The 16285-nt window shown below is 40.7% G+C and overlaps 1 protein-coding gene across 1 annotated transcript in view; it reads right to left on the reverse strand.

The window, feature by feature from the left end:
• Nucleotides 1–7005: 7005 nt before the first annotated feature.
• prkx (protein kinase X-linked) overlaps nt 7006–16285 on the reverse strand; it is a 66938-nt gene continuing 57658 nt past the window's right edge. Inside the window, exons 7-9 of the mRNA XM_042334289.1 lie at nt 12412–12489; nt 8791–8934; nt 7006–7250 (exon numbers count right to left, since the gene is read on the reverse strand). Of these exons, the coding sequence (XP_042190223.1) occupies nt 8809–8934; nt 12412–12489 (204 nt within the window). The 3' untranslated portion in view covers nt 7006–7250; nt 8791–8808. The remainder of the gene's footprint in view (nt 7251–8790; nt 8935–12411; nt 12490–16285) is intronic.

Below are 16285 nucleotides of genomic sequence, written 5' to 3' on the forward strand. Positions count from 1 at the left end.
TCCATTTGGAGTTTGCAACCTCTCCCACATGGTGAACACTCCCTACTCGTCTGTGCCCAGAAAAGAAAGACAGAAAAGGTTTGATTGAAGCCAAGGGATCAGGAGTTGTTTACTTAATTACCTCTCCACAGAATCAAGGGCTATTTCTAGGGACATTCCCTTCACTCAAGGACGAGGCAGAGTCCATTATATGGCCTGCTGAACACAATCTGCCACAACAATTTGTTTGATGGACTTTCTTTCAATAACAACTTGTGTCGAACAATTAGGAGTGTTGCTGATGTCATTCAAGGAGACGTCTGTTGTCCAGGAACGCTACGTGTTCCTGGCTGAGAAACGTGGGCAGAAAGAAGTGAGTGGATGGGCGGAGGGAGTACAGTGGAAGACAAAAAGGAATCAAATATTCAGTTAAAAAAGACCTTCAATTTGAAAAAAAGGGTTAATTTTATTCAATAATAATCCTCGCATTTGAAACAGCGCCTTATCACGTCTTCGAGACGTCTCAAAGCGCTTCACAGGATGTGTACTGTAAAGTGAATTGACTATATTTTGTGGGAGAAACGTGGCAGCCAATTGCGCACAGCAGCGTCCACGAACAGGCACGGATTGAAGTGACCAAATTATTATTAATTTTTTAAAGGTATTATTACCCCTGGAAAAGCGATCCGCCAATCAACTAACAACCAGGTTCCTATTTATTGTTAAGTGAACAGAGGCGTTTGGTGTAAGGAAACTTGCCTAAGGTTTCTCTCTGCCCGGGAATCAAACTCAGGTCCTCTCGTTTGTGAGGCGAGTGCTCTAACCACTGAGCTACAGGACTCCCAATTTTCTCAAACCTTGAATTCTATTGCTCCTGTAACAGAAAGCTACGTATATTCAAAAAAAGTTGTTTCAGCTATTTATTAGAAATAACACTCTCTGCATTGTAATCTCTGTGTTGAGGTATATAGAGAAAGCCATGTTATTAACTCAACGTTTTCCCTGTTTCACAAGCTTCCATGGAGTTCATCCGGGTCGGATAATTGGATTGGTTTTGATGTAGTCTTCACCGGTGGAATAACAATTTGCAGAAACCGTTGGTGCTCACCTAAAACTGATGTTTTGTACTGGTTAATATTCTAATTTTTATATTTAATCTATAGGGTTTATAGCACAGCTATCAATGTCAATTGCACATGTCCACCTGTCTAGATATAAAGGATTTTGCTAATAAATATTGCAATATTGCAAAATGCTGTGATTTATACTTACTGTAAAACATCTGGGTAAAGTTCCGTCAATAAGCAGTCAGAAACAGTAAAAAGAAGTTTCTTATATAATAATAGTCATCTTGCATTTGATACAGCGCCTCATCATGTCGTCGAGACGTCTCAAATCGCTTCACAGAATGTACTGTAAAGTGAATTGACTGTATATTTTGTGGGTGAAACGTGGCAGCCAATTGGGCACAGCAGCGTCTGTCCCACAAACAGTCTTCTCTCCCTCCATCGGGATCAGTGCTATATGTGGCATCATGTATGAGTAATTAATATTGGGAATGGTTACCAGGAAGGGGAGTTGAAGTCAGGAAAGTGGGACTCAATTAAACAGTTTTGATGGAAGGACAGTGAAATTATTTTGGAAGGAGATTAAATGGGCCAAACAGCTTTCTTCATCCACAACTCTTTGTAATTATGTACTGTATAAAGCACGTTTCCCTCATGACTCCTTGCCCTCAACAGTCTCATTTAACAAACATCACTCCACAGATAATGTGCCGCCCCAACCAAAACATCCATTTGCGTTATGGGTTCAACATTAGTCCAAATATCTGTATAACAATAATAAACCTTGCATTTGATACAGCATCTTATCACGTCATTGAGACATATAAAAAAAATTGTTGTGGGATTATTATTGCTGGAAACGATCAGACAATCAACTAACAACCGGGTTCCTACTTACTGCTGGTGAACAGTGTGGAGTAAGGAAACCCTTCCTGGGAATCAAACCCAGGTCCTCTCGCTTGCGAGGCGAGTGCTATAACCATTACTCTACAGGACTCCACATCTATGACTCAAGTTTGAGAAAATAACAATGATTAAAAGGCACGCATTAGTAAGTGAAAAAAACACAATTAGAAAGAATTGTTTATTAGATGCCACAAATATTTAACAATCCAAAAGGCAACCCAGTGGCTTGGCTATACAGATTCAAGAATAAACCACAATGATTGTACAATGCTGAGAAATCTATTTTGTAGTCATAATTTCAGTATTTAAACACAAATCAAGGGGGTGATAATTGTTCCTCTCCTTATAAAAATAATCCTTGCATTTGATTTAGCGTCTTATCACGTTGTTGAGACGTCTCAAAGCGTTTCACAGAATACACTGTAAAGTGAATTGACTATTTTGCGGGTGAAATGCGGCAGCCAATTGCGCACAGCAGCGTCCCACAAAGAGTCGTGGATTCAGTGATCAATTTAAAAAAAATTGGAGGGAATATTATCTCTCCTTCAAGATGTGTTCCAAAACTACAGCACCTCATTTGGGCAGGACATAAATAACTGAGGCTCCAAACTCCTTGTGGTCTTTATACAGTATATTTGAGGCCCACAATTCTCAAGGTTAAAGCATTATTCTAAAATTTAAGATCATGCAAAATTCAGATGATTTCTTCAATTTCAATCTCAATTTGAAAGCCTTTTGAACACTCTCTCCAAATTACTTTTGTGTAGTGTGTTTCACGTTGAGAGGACGTCCCAAGGCTCTGACTGAAATTGAGATTGAATTGAAGAATTTTCCCACATTTTACACCCTGGAATTTAAGATGATGACCTTAAGGATAAAACCACAAGGTTGTTTGGGTATTTGGTTTACAAACTGCCGTCCACAGGGCCGAGTAAATAGGAGGAAGAGAAACAAAATCAAAATACACATCTCTTTGTTTCAGCTGACACCAAACTGGGGGAAGGACGTCAGACTTCAGACAAATTTTGAGCAAACACAGTTGAGGCCTAATCAATTAACTCAATGAAAAATAAACTCTGACTGGAAGAGTAATGGAAGCTATTATAATTGGTAATATTCTATGATTGCAATTGGTACAGATGTGGTAATCAAACAGTCCACTCACAGGATGTGCTGCTGTGAGGTTTCTGTGTCGATTACCAAGCGAGGATTCATAGCGGAAATAAGATACAAAAACAGTCTGAAAGTTTTGCTCAAGAATCTTTGGGGGTTAGAATTTTCCCTGAGTATAATAATAATATTCCTTGCATTTGATTTAGCGCCTCATCACATCTTCGAGGCGTCTCAAAGCGCTTCACAGAAAATACTGTAAAGTGGAGTGACTGTATATTGTGGGCAGTCAATTGAGCACAGTGTATTAAACAGGCGGAGATGGAGTTCTCAATAGGGCAAATTTTATATGGATAATGACTTTTAATTTTGACCCTCAAACTCACCTAATTAATTGCACGAGCATATAAATAGCAAAGGCTACAGCATCACCTGTAGTCTTCCACCTGTTTTCTTAATTGGAGTTCGGACTGTGCAAGGCAGGAGGTTTGGAAGGGAAGATCAGAATCCCAAAATATACATTTTCTTTAGACCCGTGACAAATCCATCGAGTATGCAAATTTGACTGCATTGTTAATGCCTTTTGTTAATGCTTTTTATAAATACAAATGGAGCACCAGTAACTAAAGTAATAACCTGGTACCAGTTTCCATTAGTCTTAAAGAAAAACATTACTGCCTCTTGAAAAACAATTAGGAACTAGTACATTGGAATAAAACACATTGGTTTGTAAGCAAAAAACATTCAGATTTCTGTATGTACAGTTCAGATTATATTGCAAATACAGTATAAACAGCTCTAGAATGCGTACAACTCCTTAGACTGGAGGTTGTGAGTTGTCGAGTTGTACCAATAATCTTAAGTGTCCAAAAGTGTTCAAAACCTACATTTGCAATATATATTTTGAGCTTTGCACAATATGAAATGCTTATAAGTTAGATTGTGCATACTCAGTGATTGTAATAAATAGAATTTTGTCTCAAATTAACCACCCCTCTAATGTATAGTATTCTCCTGTTTTTTTACAATGTTTATACAAACCGGGGTCTGCAAACTTAACAATAGTCAATGTACAATGTTCTGCAGTACAGAAATCGATTTAGAAATGTATTTACAGTATCAGTACATGTTAAGCCTGTTTAGAGTGCAATACTTGCCATTAATAAAGAAATTTGAATTTGATACTGAAATTTGAAAGAGTGAAAAGAATTATTATACAGGATAGACTTTTACAGGAATTGTGCATAGCTTGCGATTGTAAAACATTACAAGTGGAGTTATTGCATTTATGAGTCATGAACTAAATGTTATTACTGTACAACGAAACAAAAAAATCTCTATTTAAGCTTGCAAGGTTTCTCGGCTTTCCTAGATATCATACACCACATAACAATGGGTCTCAATCACAATATTTGTAACAGGAAATTGTGAAACGCTCCTCTTGCCAGCAACAATAATTTGAAGAGCGCCTTTCAGGTCAGGAAGACGTCCCAAATGGCTGGACAGTCAAGGATGTGCACCTGAGCTGGGAGTTGGGATCAGGAAGGGTGAGGGTGGGAGAGTGAACAAACTGACTTGAGACGGGCCTTGAAAGACACGTCAGTTTAGTAATCACTCCAATTCAATCTGCCTCCGGGTGTTTTTGGAGTGTGGTTCTCTTTCGTCAGAGTGCAATCACTGTCAATCCTCACCAAATGCTGCAGAAAATCTGGATGGCGTTATGGTAAATCTTGGGTATATCAGCATGTTGGTAAAGGCTATGGTTTTTCACAGGGTGAGGAAGGAATATTCTCCATTCTAAGTAAGTGAGGGGGAAATTGCTTCTCTTCCGTCCCCCAAATTCCTGACCTCCAATACAGGCGCTCTTCCCAGACAAGGTAAAGACAAAAAGCTGACCCACAATATTAAAAACTCCAGAAGAGTCAGACAAGGAGGGATGTTGAGAGAGGTGTGGAGCAGGTCAACCAACTGCTCCTTGTCTGAGGAATGATATTATTGCACCAGGTGATCAAAACAGCAGGTGAGAAAATGTTTAGAATGCAGACAAAGGGAGAAATTAAGAATAAGAACATACCGAGTGCTAAAACAGCATTCTGTTAAAACCTCAAAATGGAAATCTCACACAAAAACGACAAGTTTAAGCGATTAACCTACCACCTACAAAGCAAACAGTGATGATCAAACATAACACCATAGTAACTCAAACTTATTACTGCCCTACCAGCCTTTTTAATCAACTCAACAGATGTTGGACATGTAAGTAGACCTATTGCAATAGCAGTTACTTCATGACACAGAAATCATGAAATAGAATTCTCTTCACTAACTGCTTCTACAACGACAAATAACCTTTGAGACATTTAATTTGTATTTCTACATTTTTTTTGTCTAAATTTGTACGAATTGGTTTGTTTCACCAATGAGTGAGGTCTCCAGCACTCACTCCAAAGCATCAATCCATTTTGTCAGGTTGTTTCATTCCTCTCCACCATCGCAGGTTCCCTACCCCACGTTTTGGCCAGGATATACATCTTTCTAAACCAGGGGTTCTCAAACTCTGTCATAGTGACCCTCTCCATATTGCATCTCCCCATAGTTTATAAAGACCACACAATGAACTGAAAATCCTCTACTTTGCAAGAATACGAGTAATACATTGGAGGGTTTTGATCAATATAGTTATAAGAGTATGAGGGTCAAAAGTACAAATTTTGTTTCCTGAAGCACCTTTTGTGTTATGGTAAGGATCTGCCCTCCCCCTCCCTCCTTGCAGTCTGACTGCTGGCCTGATTCAGACCTACAGTCCACTGTCAGCCAAACTGGATACCCTCCTCCCCCACAGTTGTCACAGGGATTGATTGTTCTTGTGGGACGTGTTGGCATGGGGTTTGGCTGTCGGGGGAATGGCTTTCCTAGTACATAGGGCCTTTCCTGTCAAGCCAGGGACAGTTGGGAGGTACACAACGGGCAGCCCCCCCAGGCCCAGCCCCATAGCTTCAGAACCTCTGGTCGAGAGTAACTGCCCAGATACGGGTCAGGAGAATTGATCCAATTCTAAAATGTTCTCTCCTTCAAGGGATTGGCATAAAGATGCACACAAACATAGGTGGAAATCCTGGTCATGGTAACTCTGCTAATGGGAAATATTACAATTTAGAGCAAGGACTTGAAAAACAAGAGGTCAACTCTTATGGCAAAGGAACCGTGACTCAAGGAGCAAGTGTGTTACTGAAGAGCATCTGAATTTTATCTCAACTGTAAAGACTTGATTAAATAAGTAAAAAAAGCAAGATGCTCGTATTTCAGATGATCCCTTTAAACAAAAACAATATTTTTCTGAACTAATCTCTACACTATTCAAAATAAAGATCAGCAAGACAATTCTGTATATGCACGGTCCATCATTTCACTGACATCAATATATACAAATAAAGTGACAGGATCTTATTTTTATGTCGTTCCTATATGGAACTTTTTTTTAAAAAAAATAATTCCTTGGGCTTTTACAATTCAAAGCCATTTGATATTAATAAAATAATCTGGATTCACCGCCCACTAAAAATAGGCTTCGGGATAAGCAAAATCTGATTCCAGTTATTAAAAATAGTTTTCATAATAGACATGCAATAATCTCTATAAACGATCAAGTCATTCATTTTACATCATGTGCACTGTGCCATTGATGTAAAAATAATCCAGTTGATAAATTTCTATGTAATCTTTCAGTCATAGCAAATGATTGTGAAGTCAAACGTTGTCAAGACCAAGGACCTTGAATGTGCTTTCTGAACGAGAGCGTCTAGGCAAAGGCCACGTAGAGAAAACAACAACGACTTGCATTTACATAGTGCTTCACGCTGTGTAACGTCCCGGAGCTCTTGACAGTGACACCAAGCCTGGGGAGAGCGAGGGGCGAGGTGACCGTAAGCACGATCAAAAACAAAGGTCTTTAAGCGGGATTTGAAGGTGGGGAGGCAGAGGGATTGAGGGACAGAGCTCCAGTTTCGGGGTGTAGAGGCTGAAGGTACTACGGCCGCCGATGGTGGAGCGGAGGGCACGAGGGACAAACAGAAGGCCAGAGTCAGCTGAGCGGACCAACACAAACAAACCCACGTCAGCTGGTCAATACTTCTTATGTAGCATCTCCCCCTTGGTCACATCCTTCACAGCAGTGTTGACATTTGACATCTACAAAAAGGAACACCAGAGATTAATTAATTAATCCATTTGCTAGTCAAAGCTTTGCTTTTTGCATTCAAACCAACTATTCAAGAAAATTAAAGCCCAGTCACACCCAATACTTACAATATCTTTTCACCACATCTACACATATATTCTGCAGTGTAATATATACAAGAGAATCAACATAGGGTTCCAACCAAACACAAGAGCTAAACTACGGGTCTGTATTAACAGCCGCGAATGTTTGTGGGACACTGCTGAGCGCAAAATACAGTCACTACAGTTTATAATATATTCTGTGAAGTGCTTTGTTAAGACGCTATATCAAGTGCAAGAATTAGTAGTTTTAGTAATAGTATATGAAAAAAAATTAAACATTTAAAAAAAAATTCTAAATCATCACCTTTCAGCGCAGCTTTTCTTTATTAGCCTCTTTAAATTCACCAATATCATAAGAACATAAGAATTTGCCAGACGAAAGAAGAGTAAGGTCCATCTAGTTACCTTCCACCATCCTGGCACTCGCTTGATATGTCATGTCCCAAACTATACACTGTATCCCCAGGTATAATTTTCTAGCAGAAATCTATCTAATTTGTTCTTGAAACATTTTCTGCTTTGATTGTCTCCCAAAGGAGCCTGTGTTCCATAAGTTTACTACTCGCTCACTGAAGTAGTGCTTCCGCAGATTTGTTCTGAATTTACCCCCTTCAATCACATATCCTTGGAAAGAAAGTGATTACTTTAAACTGAAATAACAGATGGTTCACACTGCCATCTATGTAACCACACTATCTTGGCTGAAACAGCAGTGAGATTGAGAAGTTTAACTTAAAGTAAGCTCGACTTTTAAAAACTCACAGATTGAAGGAGGAAAAGTTAAAGAAATAAGAAGTTAGAATAATAATGCTTACATATAGTACATCACATATGTTTTGCCCACAAATTATACAGTCAATTCACTTTACAATATATGCTGCGAAGCGCTTTAAGATGTCTCAACAACGTGATAAGGTGCTATATGAAATGCAAGGATTATTATGGTTATCTGTAGGTAGATGTGGCAACTGATTATACATACAGCAGTCCATAATTTTGATGTCCAGGGAAAGAATAGTAATAATCCTTGCATCTGATATAACTCTTTATCACGTCTTCTAGACGTCTCAAAAAGCTTATAATAATAATCCTTGCATTTGATATAGCGCTTTATCACGTCTTTGAGACATCTCAAAGCGCTTCACAGGATACTCTGTAAAGAGAATTGTGTATTTTGTGAGCGAAACGTGGCAGCCAATTGTGCCCAGCAGTAATAATAATAATGATAATACTGTGGTCACTCAATCCATGACTGTTTGTGGGAACATGTGGAGCAAGGAAGCTTCACCAACATTTTGCCCTGCCCAGGAATCGAACCCGGGTCCTCTCACCCGCGAGGCGAGTGCTCTAACCACTGAGCTACAGGACTCCACAATGTAATGGGGAAAAAGACGAAAGCTGAAAAGTACAATAACCTTAACGGCATTGGGAAAAACATGCACTTTACCTTGTCCAGGAGCAAACATTAAAAGTCATGAAAAATTTCAAGATCTTTGGCTGACACAGCTGGAATCTTTTTCCACTCGTTTTCTGGGTAGGATTCAAAGTTTGACGTATCACCATCATGGGACAACTTTGGTACTAACGGTGGCTGTAAAACAAAACTGTGCATTTTAGAATAGAAGTTCAATGTTCCTTTCTTCTGTAAGAATGTTCCTTAATGCAAGGATTGTTATTGTATTGAATTTTAAACGGTTGGATTCCCAGTCAGGGCAAAACCTTAGGCAAGTTTTCTTACTCCACAAGTCTCTGTTTACCTAGTATTAAGCAGGAAACCAGTTGTTATTCGATTGGCGGATAATAATTGGCGTAATAATCACTAATAATGTGGTCACACAATCCACGACTGTTTGTGGGACGCTGCTGTGCACAATTGGCTGCCGCGTTTTGCCCACAAAATATACAGTCAATTCACTTTACAGTGTATTCTGTGAAGCGCTTTGAGACGTCTTAAAGTCATGATAAGGCGCTGTATCAAATGCAAGGATTATTATTATTATTAATATGTAAATAAATGTGACCGGGGACTTAAGTGGTAGTGACATGTTTAGCTAGGGTTGAGTTATCTGGCATTTACTGGAGATTGCAAAATCACAGGAGAGATCAATTGGGCACCACTGAACATAACTGTTCCACAACAAAAACTTCGCCAGAAGCTCAGAGGATCTTGAGGAAAGATCCAATTAAAGAATCGAGAGAGATCTCTCTCTCAGTCAGTGCCATTTACCAGGCAATACTCAAGTGATAATTTCTCTCAAAAACAGAATGCAAGGCTGTTATCAAAATGCTCCTTATACCCTCTGCTCAGTTTCAGCTACAAAGACAGTTTAGGCTGATGTGAGCAGGAACTGGAGCAGGAACAATAGAGTTGTTGAAATTGAGCTCTTCTAATGTATCTTGGATCTGCCGTACAGACACTGAAGAGGGAGTTGACAGTGAGCTTTGATCAGCCACTAATCTAGATAGTATTTAGCATTCAACCACTGCATCCAAAAATAGACAGCCAACACGCACGAGAATTGTGCAAACAGCCTTGTGTAGTGAAAGGTTGAAGCGGGGCATTGTAGACTCGAGCTGTAACCTTGAAAGTTCAGAGATTCAATGAGACCATATCAACCTGTCCTCTCCCCCATATCAACCTGTCTGCTCCCTCTGCTGAGCGGGCTCTGGTCTGCTCCACGTCCCCGTCCAGCTCTCCCCACCATCTGCGGTCCGGCCTTCAGCCTCTCTGCCCCCATCCTCTGAAACTCCAACAGTCTCTCCGCCTCGCCCCCTCCCTTGCCTCCTTCAAGGCCCATCTCAAGACCCTCCTCTTCGACCGTGCCTTCAGCTACCCTCCTACCCCTACCTTTCCTGCCCACCATCCCTCCTGATTCCATCCACCAGCTCAGGTCCAAATCCCTGACTGTCCAGCGCCTTGGGACGTCCTCCTGACGTGATAGGCGCTGTGTAAATGGAATCCGTGGTTGTTGAGATCCAATGACAATATGAAAGCAGACATCCTTCTGGTTAAACATAATTAAATAATCTCTTGGATACAGTGATTGAATGAGCTGAGAGAAATTTGTCGTCTTGAATTTCTCTCATTTGAGAAACCCGTTGAGCGGTTTGAATTGCACAGTAATCTTTTGGACCTTTAGGTATCAAAGTACTCAAAATAAAACATGTCCTGTACTATTCCCCCCACACCCCAAAAAGATGATATCTGAAGCAAACTTGCTGTACAATAAATAAGTGTAGCAATTTTTTTTAGTAGGAAACCATGACAGCCATTTTGTACACTCCAAGGTCCCACAAACAGCCATTAAAGTGATTTACTGATTAACTGAGAGGTGCTGATCTTGGAATGAGATGTTAAACCAAGTCCCTGTCTGCCTGTTCAGGTGGATGTTAAAGATTCCACAGCACTATTCGAAAACAGAAACGAGTTTCTTCCAATATCCTGGCCAACAATCTCTGAAATAAAATTGGTCATTCACTTCATGGCTATTTGTGGGATATTGCTGAGTGCAACTGACTGCTGCGCTTTGCCCACAAAATACCCACAAAATACTACACTTTACATTATATTCTGTGAAATGCTTTGAGAACTCAACAACGTGATAAGTCATTGAGTCAAATGCAAAGTTTATTATTGTTCAATAATCCAGATGGAGGTCTGTTAGAATGATTGCCAAGGAAAATCAAGAAGTATTCGAAAGCAAGGCATGAAGTTCAACACAAAAAACAAGCAGTTCATGGAATAATTGAAAAGGGCAATTTCTCCATCTTTACCAGCTTTAAAGCCACTGAGTCAGTGTGAGAATTTCGGTGCTTTAAGCCTTTTCCACTTGTCCACTTGTTACCAATGAAAGCACGCAGGATTCCATGGTCCTCTCAAAGGAATGGGATATCCAAACCTCAAACGTAGGTGTTCATCACCTACACATGGAAATTCCTGTGTCTAGGATGAATACCAATGGTGGAAGCAACCTCCTTAACTAATTCCCGAGTTTACCCCAGAGTTCGGGTTCTGCTAGCATTAACCAGCTAAAACACAGCTTACCCCTCTGGGCTTTGGCTTACAGGAGCTAAGTGGGAATAATCTCTTTCCCAGTGACTGGTCTGCATCTCCAGGTCCTGCCAACGAGCCAGGCCGGGCTGTGCTGTCATCAGCAGTGAGTGCCCTGGAATACTGCAGACTCTCCTGGCTCAGGAATCATACTAGAGGCCACCACAGGGTTCTGAGATTCTGTTGCCAAGCATGTCACCTTGGAGCCAGAATGAAAACAACTTTATAGTGGGAAGCTTGGCCAGACACTGCTCAGAATGGCAAGACATGTGGTTTTAACTGGTTAACCTCCAGCAGCTACCCCAACGCACACTCTGGGGTCCCCCAAGCCTTGGCTCTTGTCAACCTGCGCCTAATACTCTTGGTAAGCGGGATGCATCCCTCCAGGATTGTTGGAATGGAATGGAGAGCGCATTCCATTCCAACAATCTTTCTCTGGAATCTCCGTGTGTAGACGGGATACATGGAATTCTCAGTTCGGTTTGGAGACTCTTTAGGGTGATGGGTTTCTGCATTTGTCAGATGCCCAACTGACCAAAAAAAACTAATTGAAAAGAAACAAGAGAAACAGAGACAAACTTGGTGGTATTGAGACCGAGTGTGAGAGAAAGGAAAGAAAGTCTGACAGTGTCGTAGTGTAGTATTCTAGTAATAGGGAAGGAATGTGCATTCCATTCCAGACACAGGAACATTTCCATGTGTAGACGGCCTATATCCGTGGAACCCAGTGTGGTTTGATACTGTTAAACATGGTCAAGAGTTTTTACATGTGTCAGAAACCCAACTGACAAAACAAAAAGCACAGGTATGTCACCTGTGACCTTCGGATCTGTATGGCTTAATGCTACACCACATCGAGGCATTTTATCCATTAGGCCACCCTGGAAGTGATCTCCAGAATCTAAAGCACTGCAGCGCCAATCAAATCAACTTACAATACAGAGCCACAAAGCATACTTAACACAAATGGGTCTCGGATGTTTGTGTGCATCATGCGTGAAACTGCTAGAAGCTCACCTTCAATTTCCTTTGAGGCACTGATTCCCAGTCTACAGATCTGAACCATCTGTGTCGTTTAATATCATCTGCTCCATTCTGAAAATTAATAGGGAGAAGTTTTACAATTCACACATAAGCAGCTGCATTTATCACCTCAAATTACCATAGTGGGATTTCAGTTAGATGATTCCAACCAATTAATCTAAACTAGAGAACCACCTTTCTCACACGTCCTCCCAATGTGAAAGGCGCTATATAAATTTAATTTGTTTTGTATGCCCAAAAAACACATGTCCACCTATTTGCATAAGGCTGTGACGTCTCAAAGTGCTTCACAGAATATACTATAAAGTCTAATGACTGTGTTTTGTGGGCGAAACGCAGCAGCCAATTGCGAACAGCAGTGTCCCACAAACAGTCGTGCATTGAGTGACCAAATTTCTTTTTCGTTTTGTCTGTTTTGAAGGGATCATTATCCCCAGATAGCGATCTGCCAATCAACTAACGACCGGGTTCCTACTTACTGGTAGGTAAACAGAGGCACATGGAGTAAGGAAACTTGACCATGGTTTCACCCAGTCCAGCAACGAACCTGGATAATAATCCTTACATTTGATACAGCGCCTATACGTCTTCGAGACGTCTCAAAGCGCTTTACAGAATATACTGTAAAGTGAATTGAATGTATATTTTGTGGGCAAAACGCGGTAGTCAATTGCGCACAGCAGCGTCCCACAAACAGTCGTGGATTGAGTGACCAAATTATTATTAATTTTTTGGAAGGGATTATTACCCCTGGAAAAGCGACTGAGAGAAATAAAAGAGACAGAGACAAACTTGGTGGGGGTGGGGTGGGGTGGGGAGAGAGAGAGGGACAGAGAGAGACTGTGAGAGAGGGCAAAAAAAAGAGAAGGGCTGACAGTATAGTTGTGATAGTATTATTATATTAATAATCATTGCATTTGATATAGCGCTTTCTCATGTCATCGAGACGTCTCAAAGTGTTTAGACACAAACATTCAAATACACATATTCTCTCAAATATACACATTCTCTCTACCCCCAGCATTGCAAGTCTCCATGGTTTTCTATACCTCTCTGGAATGACTTTAAGATCCTGGTTCTTATCCTCAAATCTTCCCACCATCTTGCTGCACCCAATCTCTAGGATCTCCTGCAGCCTCACTACCTTGCCAGCTCAGGCCTGCTTTATGACCCCATCCTTATGTCCCCTACCTCCCAGTGGGTACACTTTCTGCCACTCTTCCCCCACTCTCTGGAACTCTCCTAAATACCTCTACCTGGCTCCTTCCCTATTTCCAAAGGCTATCCAAAAACCTCTCTCTGTGACTGCATCTTCTGTCACCTCCCGCCTATTCCCCATCAGTCACACTGTTCGTGCTCGCACTCCGTCCTCGCAAAGCACTTTGAGATGTTCTCCTACGTGACAGCTGCTTTAAGTGCAAGTTGTTGTTGGAACAATTTTTAGCTCACAGCAACCAATTTATGTTTTGTATGACATCCAATTACCCACATTGTTTGTTTATCCACAATACAATTAAGGCAGAGAATCCAATCGCTACTAATCAAACAGTTTGACAAGATTTCTTGATGATGAGTCACTGAAGTGGCAATTAAAATAGGACAAGATATTTAAAAGGTATTTTCAAATCTCTTGATAACACACAGGATTGTGTTTCATTAAAACTAAATATTCCATTTTCCTCACATGTTCCACTAATTATCCAACACAGGATATCAGAATGGTACAATCCAATGTTATGCAAGTTGTACAAACCCTGCCGTTTTTTTCAGAGGTGACAATCCAACAGTGGAGCTGGAATTGACTGCTGAATGGTTGTTTCGATCAGCACTGAGGAAGGAAATTGCTCCTACTGCCTAACCTTTGTTGCCCCCTAACACCCCAAACTCAACTGAGGAAAAAAAGATCAAACTAGAGGACCTGGGTTTGATTCCCCGGTGAAAATTATTACCTCCCGGAAAGCGATCTGCTAGTCGACCAACAAACAGGTTCCTACTTAGTGCTAGGTAAACAGAGGTGTGTAGAGTAAGGAAACTTGGCCAACATTTTGCCCAGCCCAGCAATCCTGCTCGGGGCGAGTGCTCTAACCACTATGTTGCAGGACTCCACGAGTCGGGGCTACTTAATATGCTACATTTCCAGCTAATTTAGAAATAGTGCTTGAAAAAGATGTCTGAGTTTTGCAAACACTAAACTGAATGAATTAAGGAACACAGCTATGCACGAGTTAACTTTTTTTGCAGCTCTGGCCGAAGAGGACTGGTGCTGTGTAGTCAAAACACATCAGGAAAAATACAGACACAGGAAGCATTACTATTAATGTGAGAGCATCTTGAAGAGAGAACATTATTCAGGATTTCACCCCAGGAACATGGTGAATACAAGCCAGAATAGTCAACTGCTAGTCTGCGTGTGTGGGTGTGTGTTGGGGGTGGTTGGGCCGGGGGGACAAATGGACTAACAGTTGTAATGGGGAGTTTATTCTTATAGAAAGTGAAGATAAGATAGCACTTTTGAAAGACTAATTACTTCAAACAGGAAGGATTAAGAAACCCCCTCTAGCAGTTTTTTTTAATGATACAGTGAAATGTGTTTTACGTGCAATTATTTTAATTGCAAAGGGAATTATGGCAAGCTCAAAAAAAACTTACACGCAACCATGACATAAACCTGGCAATGAATCAATTTGTGCTGATTAAAGTACCTGCGGTGGATAGACACGAACACATCTGCCATAGTAACAAATCTACAGATCATTTTTGACCAGAGAATTTTCTTCTCCAGCCCAGATGAATTTAACTAAAAATAAAACTTCAAAAATATCCTTTTCTTCTGTGGAATCTAATGCACAAAGCAAGAAATACTGTACTTCCGCTGTTGAGGCTAAAACTATAGTCACTTGGGAGATGGGGAAAACGCTACCATCAAACCAGTTTCTCAATGGAAAATCAGTAGAGAACATAAAATGCCGTAGTATAACAAGAGGCCGTTCAGCCCAACAGCCTGCTCCACCAGTTTATTAGATTTTGACAAGTTTTTCTTAATTATAATGACCTGCCGATTTACCATACCACTTTATACCAACTAATATGAACTCAATATCAGCATTGGTTTTGCCCACAAAATACACAGTTAATTCACTTTACAGTAATAATAATAATCCTTGCATTTGATATAGCGCTTTTCACGTCGGGAGGACGTCCCAAAGCGCTTCACAGAACACACTGTAAAGCGAATTGACTGTATATTTGTGGGCGAACGCGGCAGCCAATTGCGCACAGCAATGTCCCACAAACAGTCGTAGATTGAAAATGACCAATTTATTATTGTTTTTGGTTTTTGAGGGATTATTATTAGGCTCTGTGTGGAGTAAGGAAACTTGCCCAAGGTTTCGCCCTCTGCCTGGAATTGAACTCAGGTCTCTCACTTGCAAAGCGAGTGCTCTAACCACTGAGCTACAGGACTCCACAGTATATTCTTTGAAGCATTTTGAGATGGTTCAAAGACGTGACAAGGCACTATATTAAATGCAAGGATTATTATTATTATTGGTCAACTATTTTAAAGATCTCTATTAATTCTGCCTCTACAGCTTTCTGGGGCAGAGCAACTTAACAACTCTGTGTGGGACGTCCTCCTGATGTGAAAGGCGCTATACAAATGTAATTTGTTGTTGTTATACATCAGTTTAGAAATCACAACTGATACCCAGTGGAAGAACAACAAATTGCATTTTGATAGTTGAATTCAGGAGGACGTCCTGTGGCACATGACGGTTAATGGTTTGCACCCGAGATGGAGGTTGGATTCAGGAGGGGTGAGGTCCAAGGGGATTGGGGGAAGATGACA

This window comes from Callorhinchus milii, unplaced genomic scaffold, assembly GCF_018977255.1.
Source record: "Callorhinchus milii isolate IMCB2004 unplaced genomic scaffold, IMCB_Cmil_1.0 Scaffold4, whole genome shotgun sequence".
NCBI lineage: Eukaryota > Metazoa > Chordata > Chondrichthyes > Chimaeriformes > Callorhinchidae > Callorhinchus > Callorhinchus milii.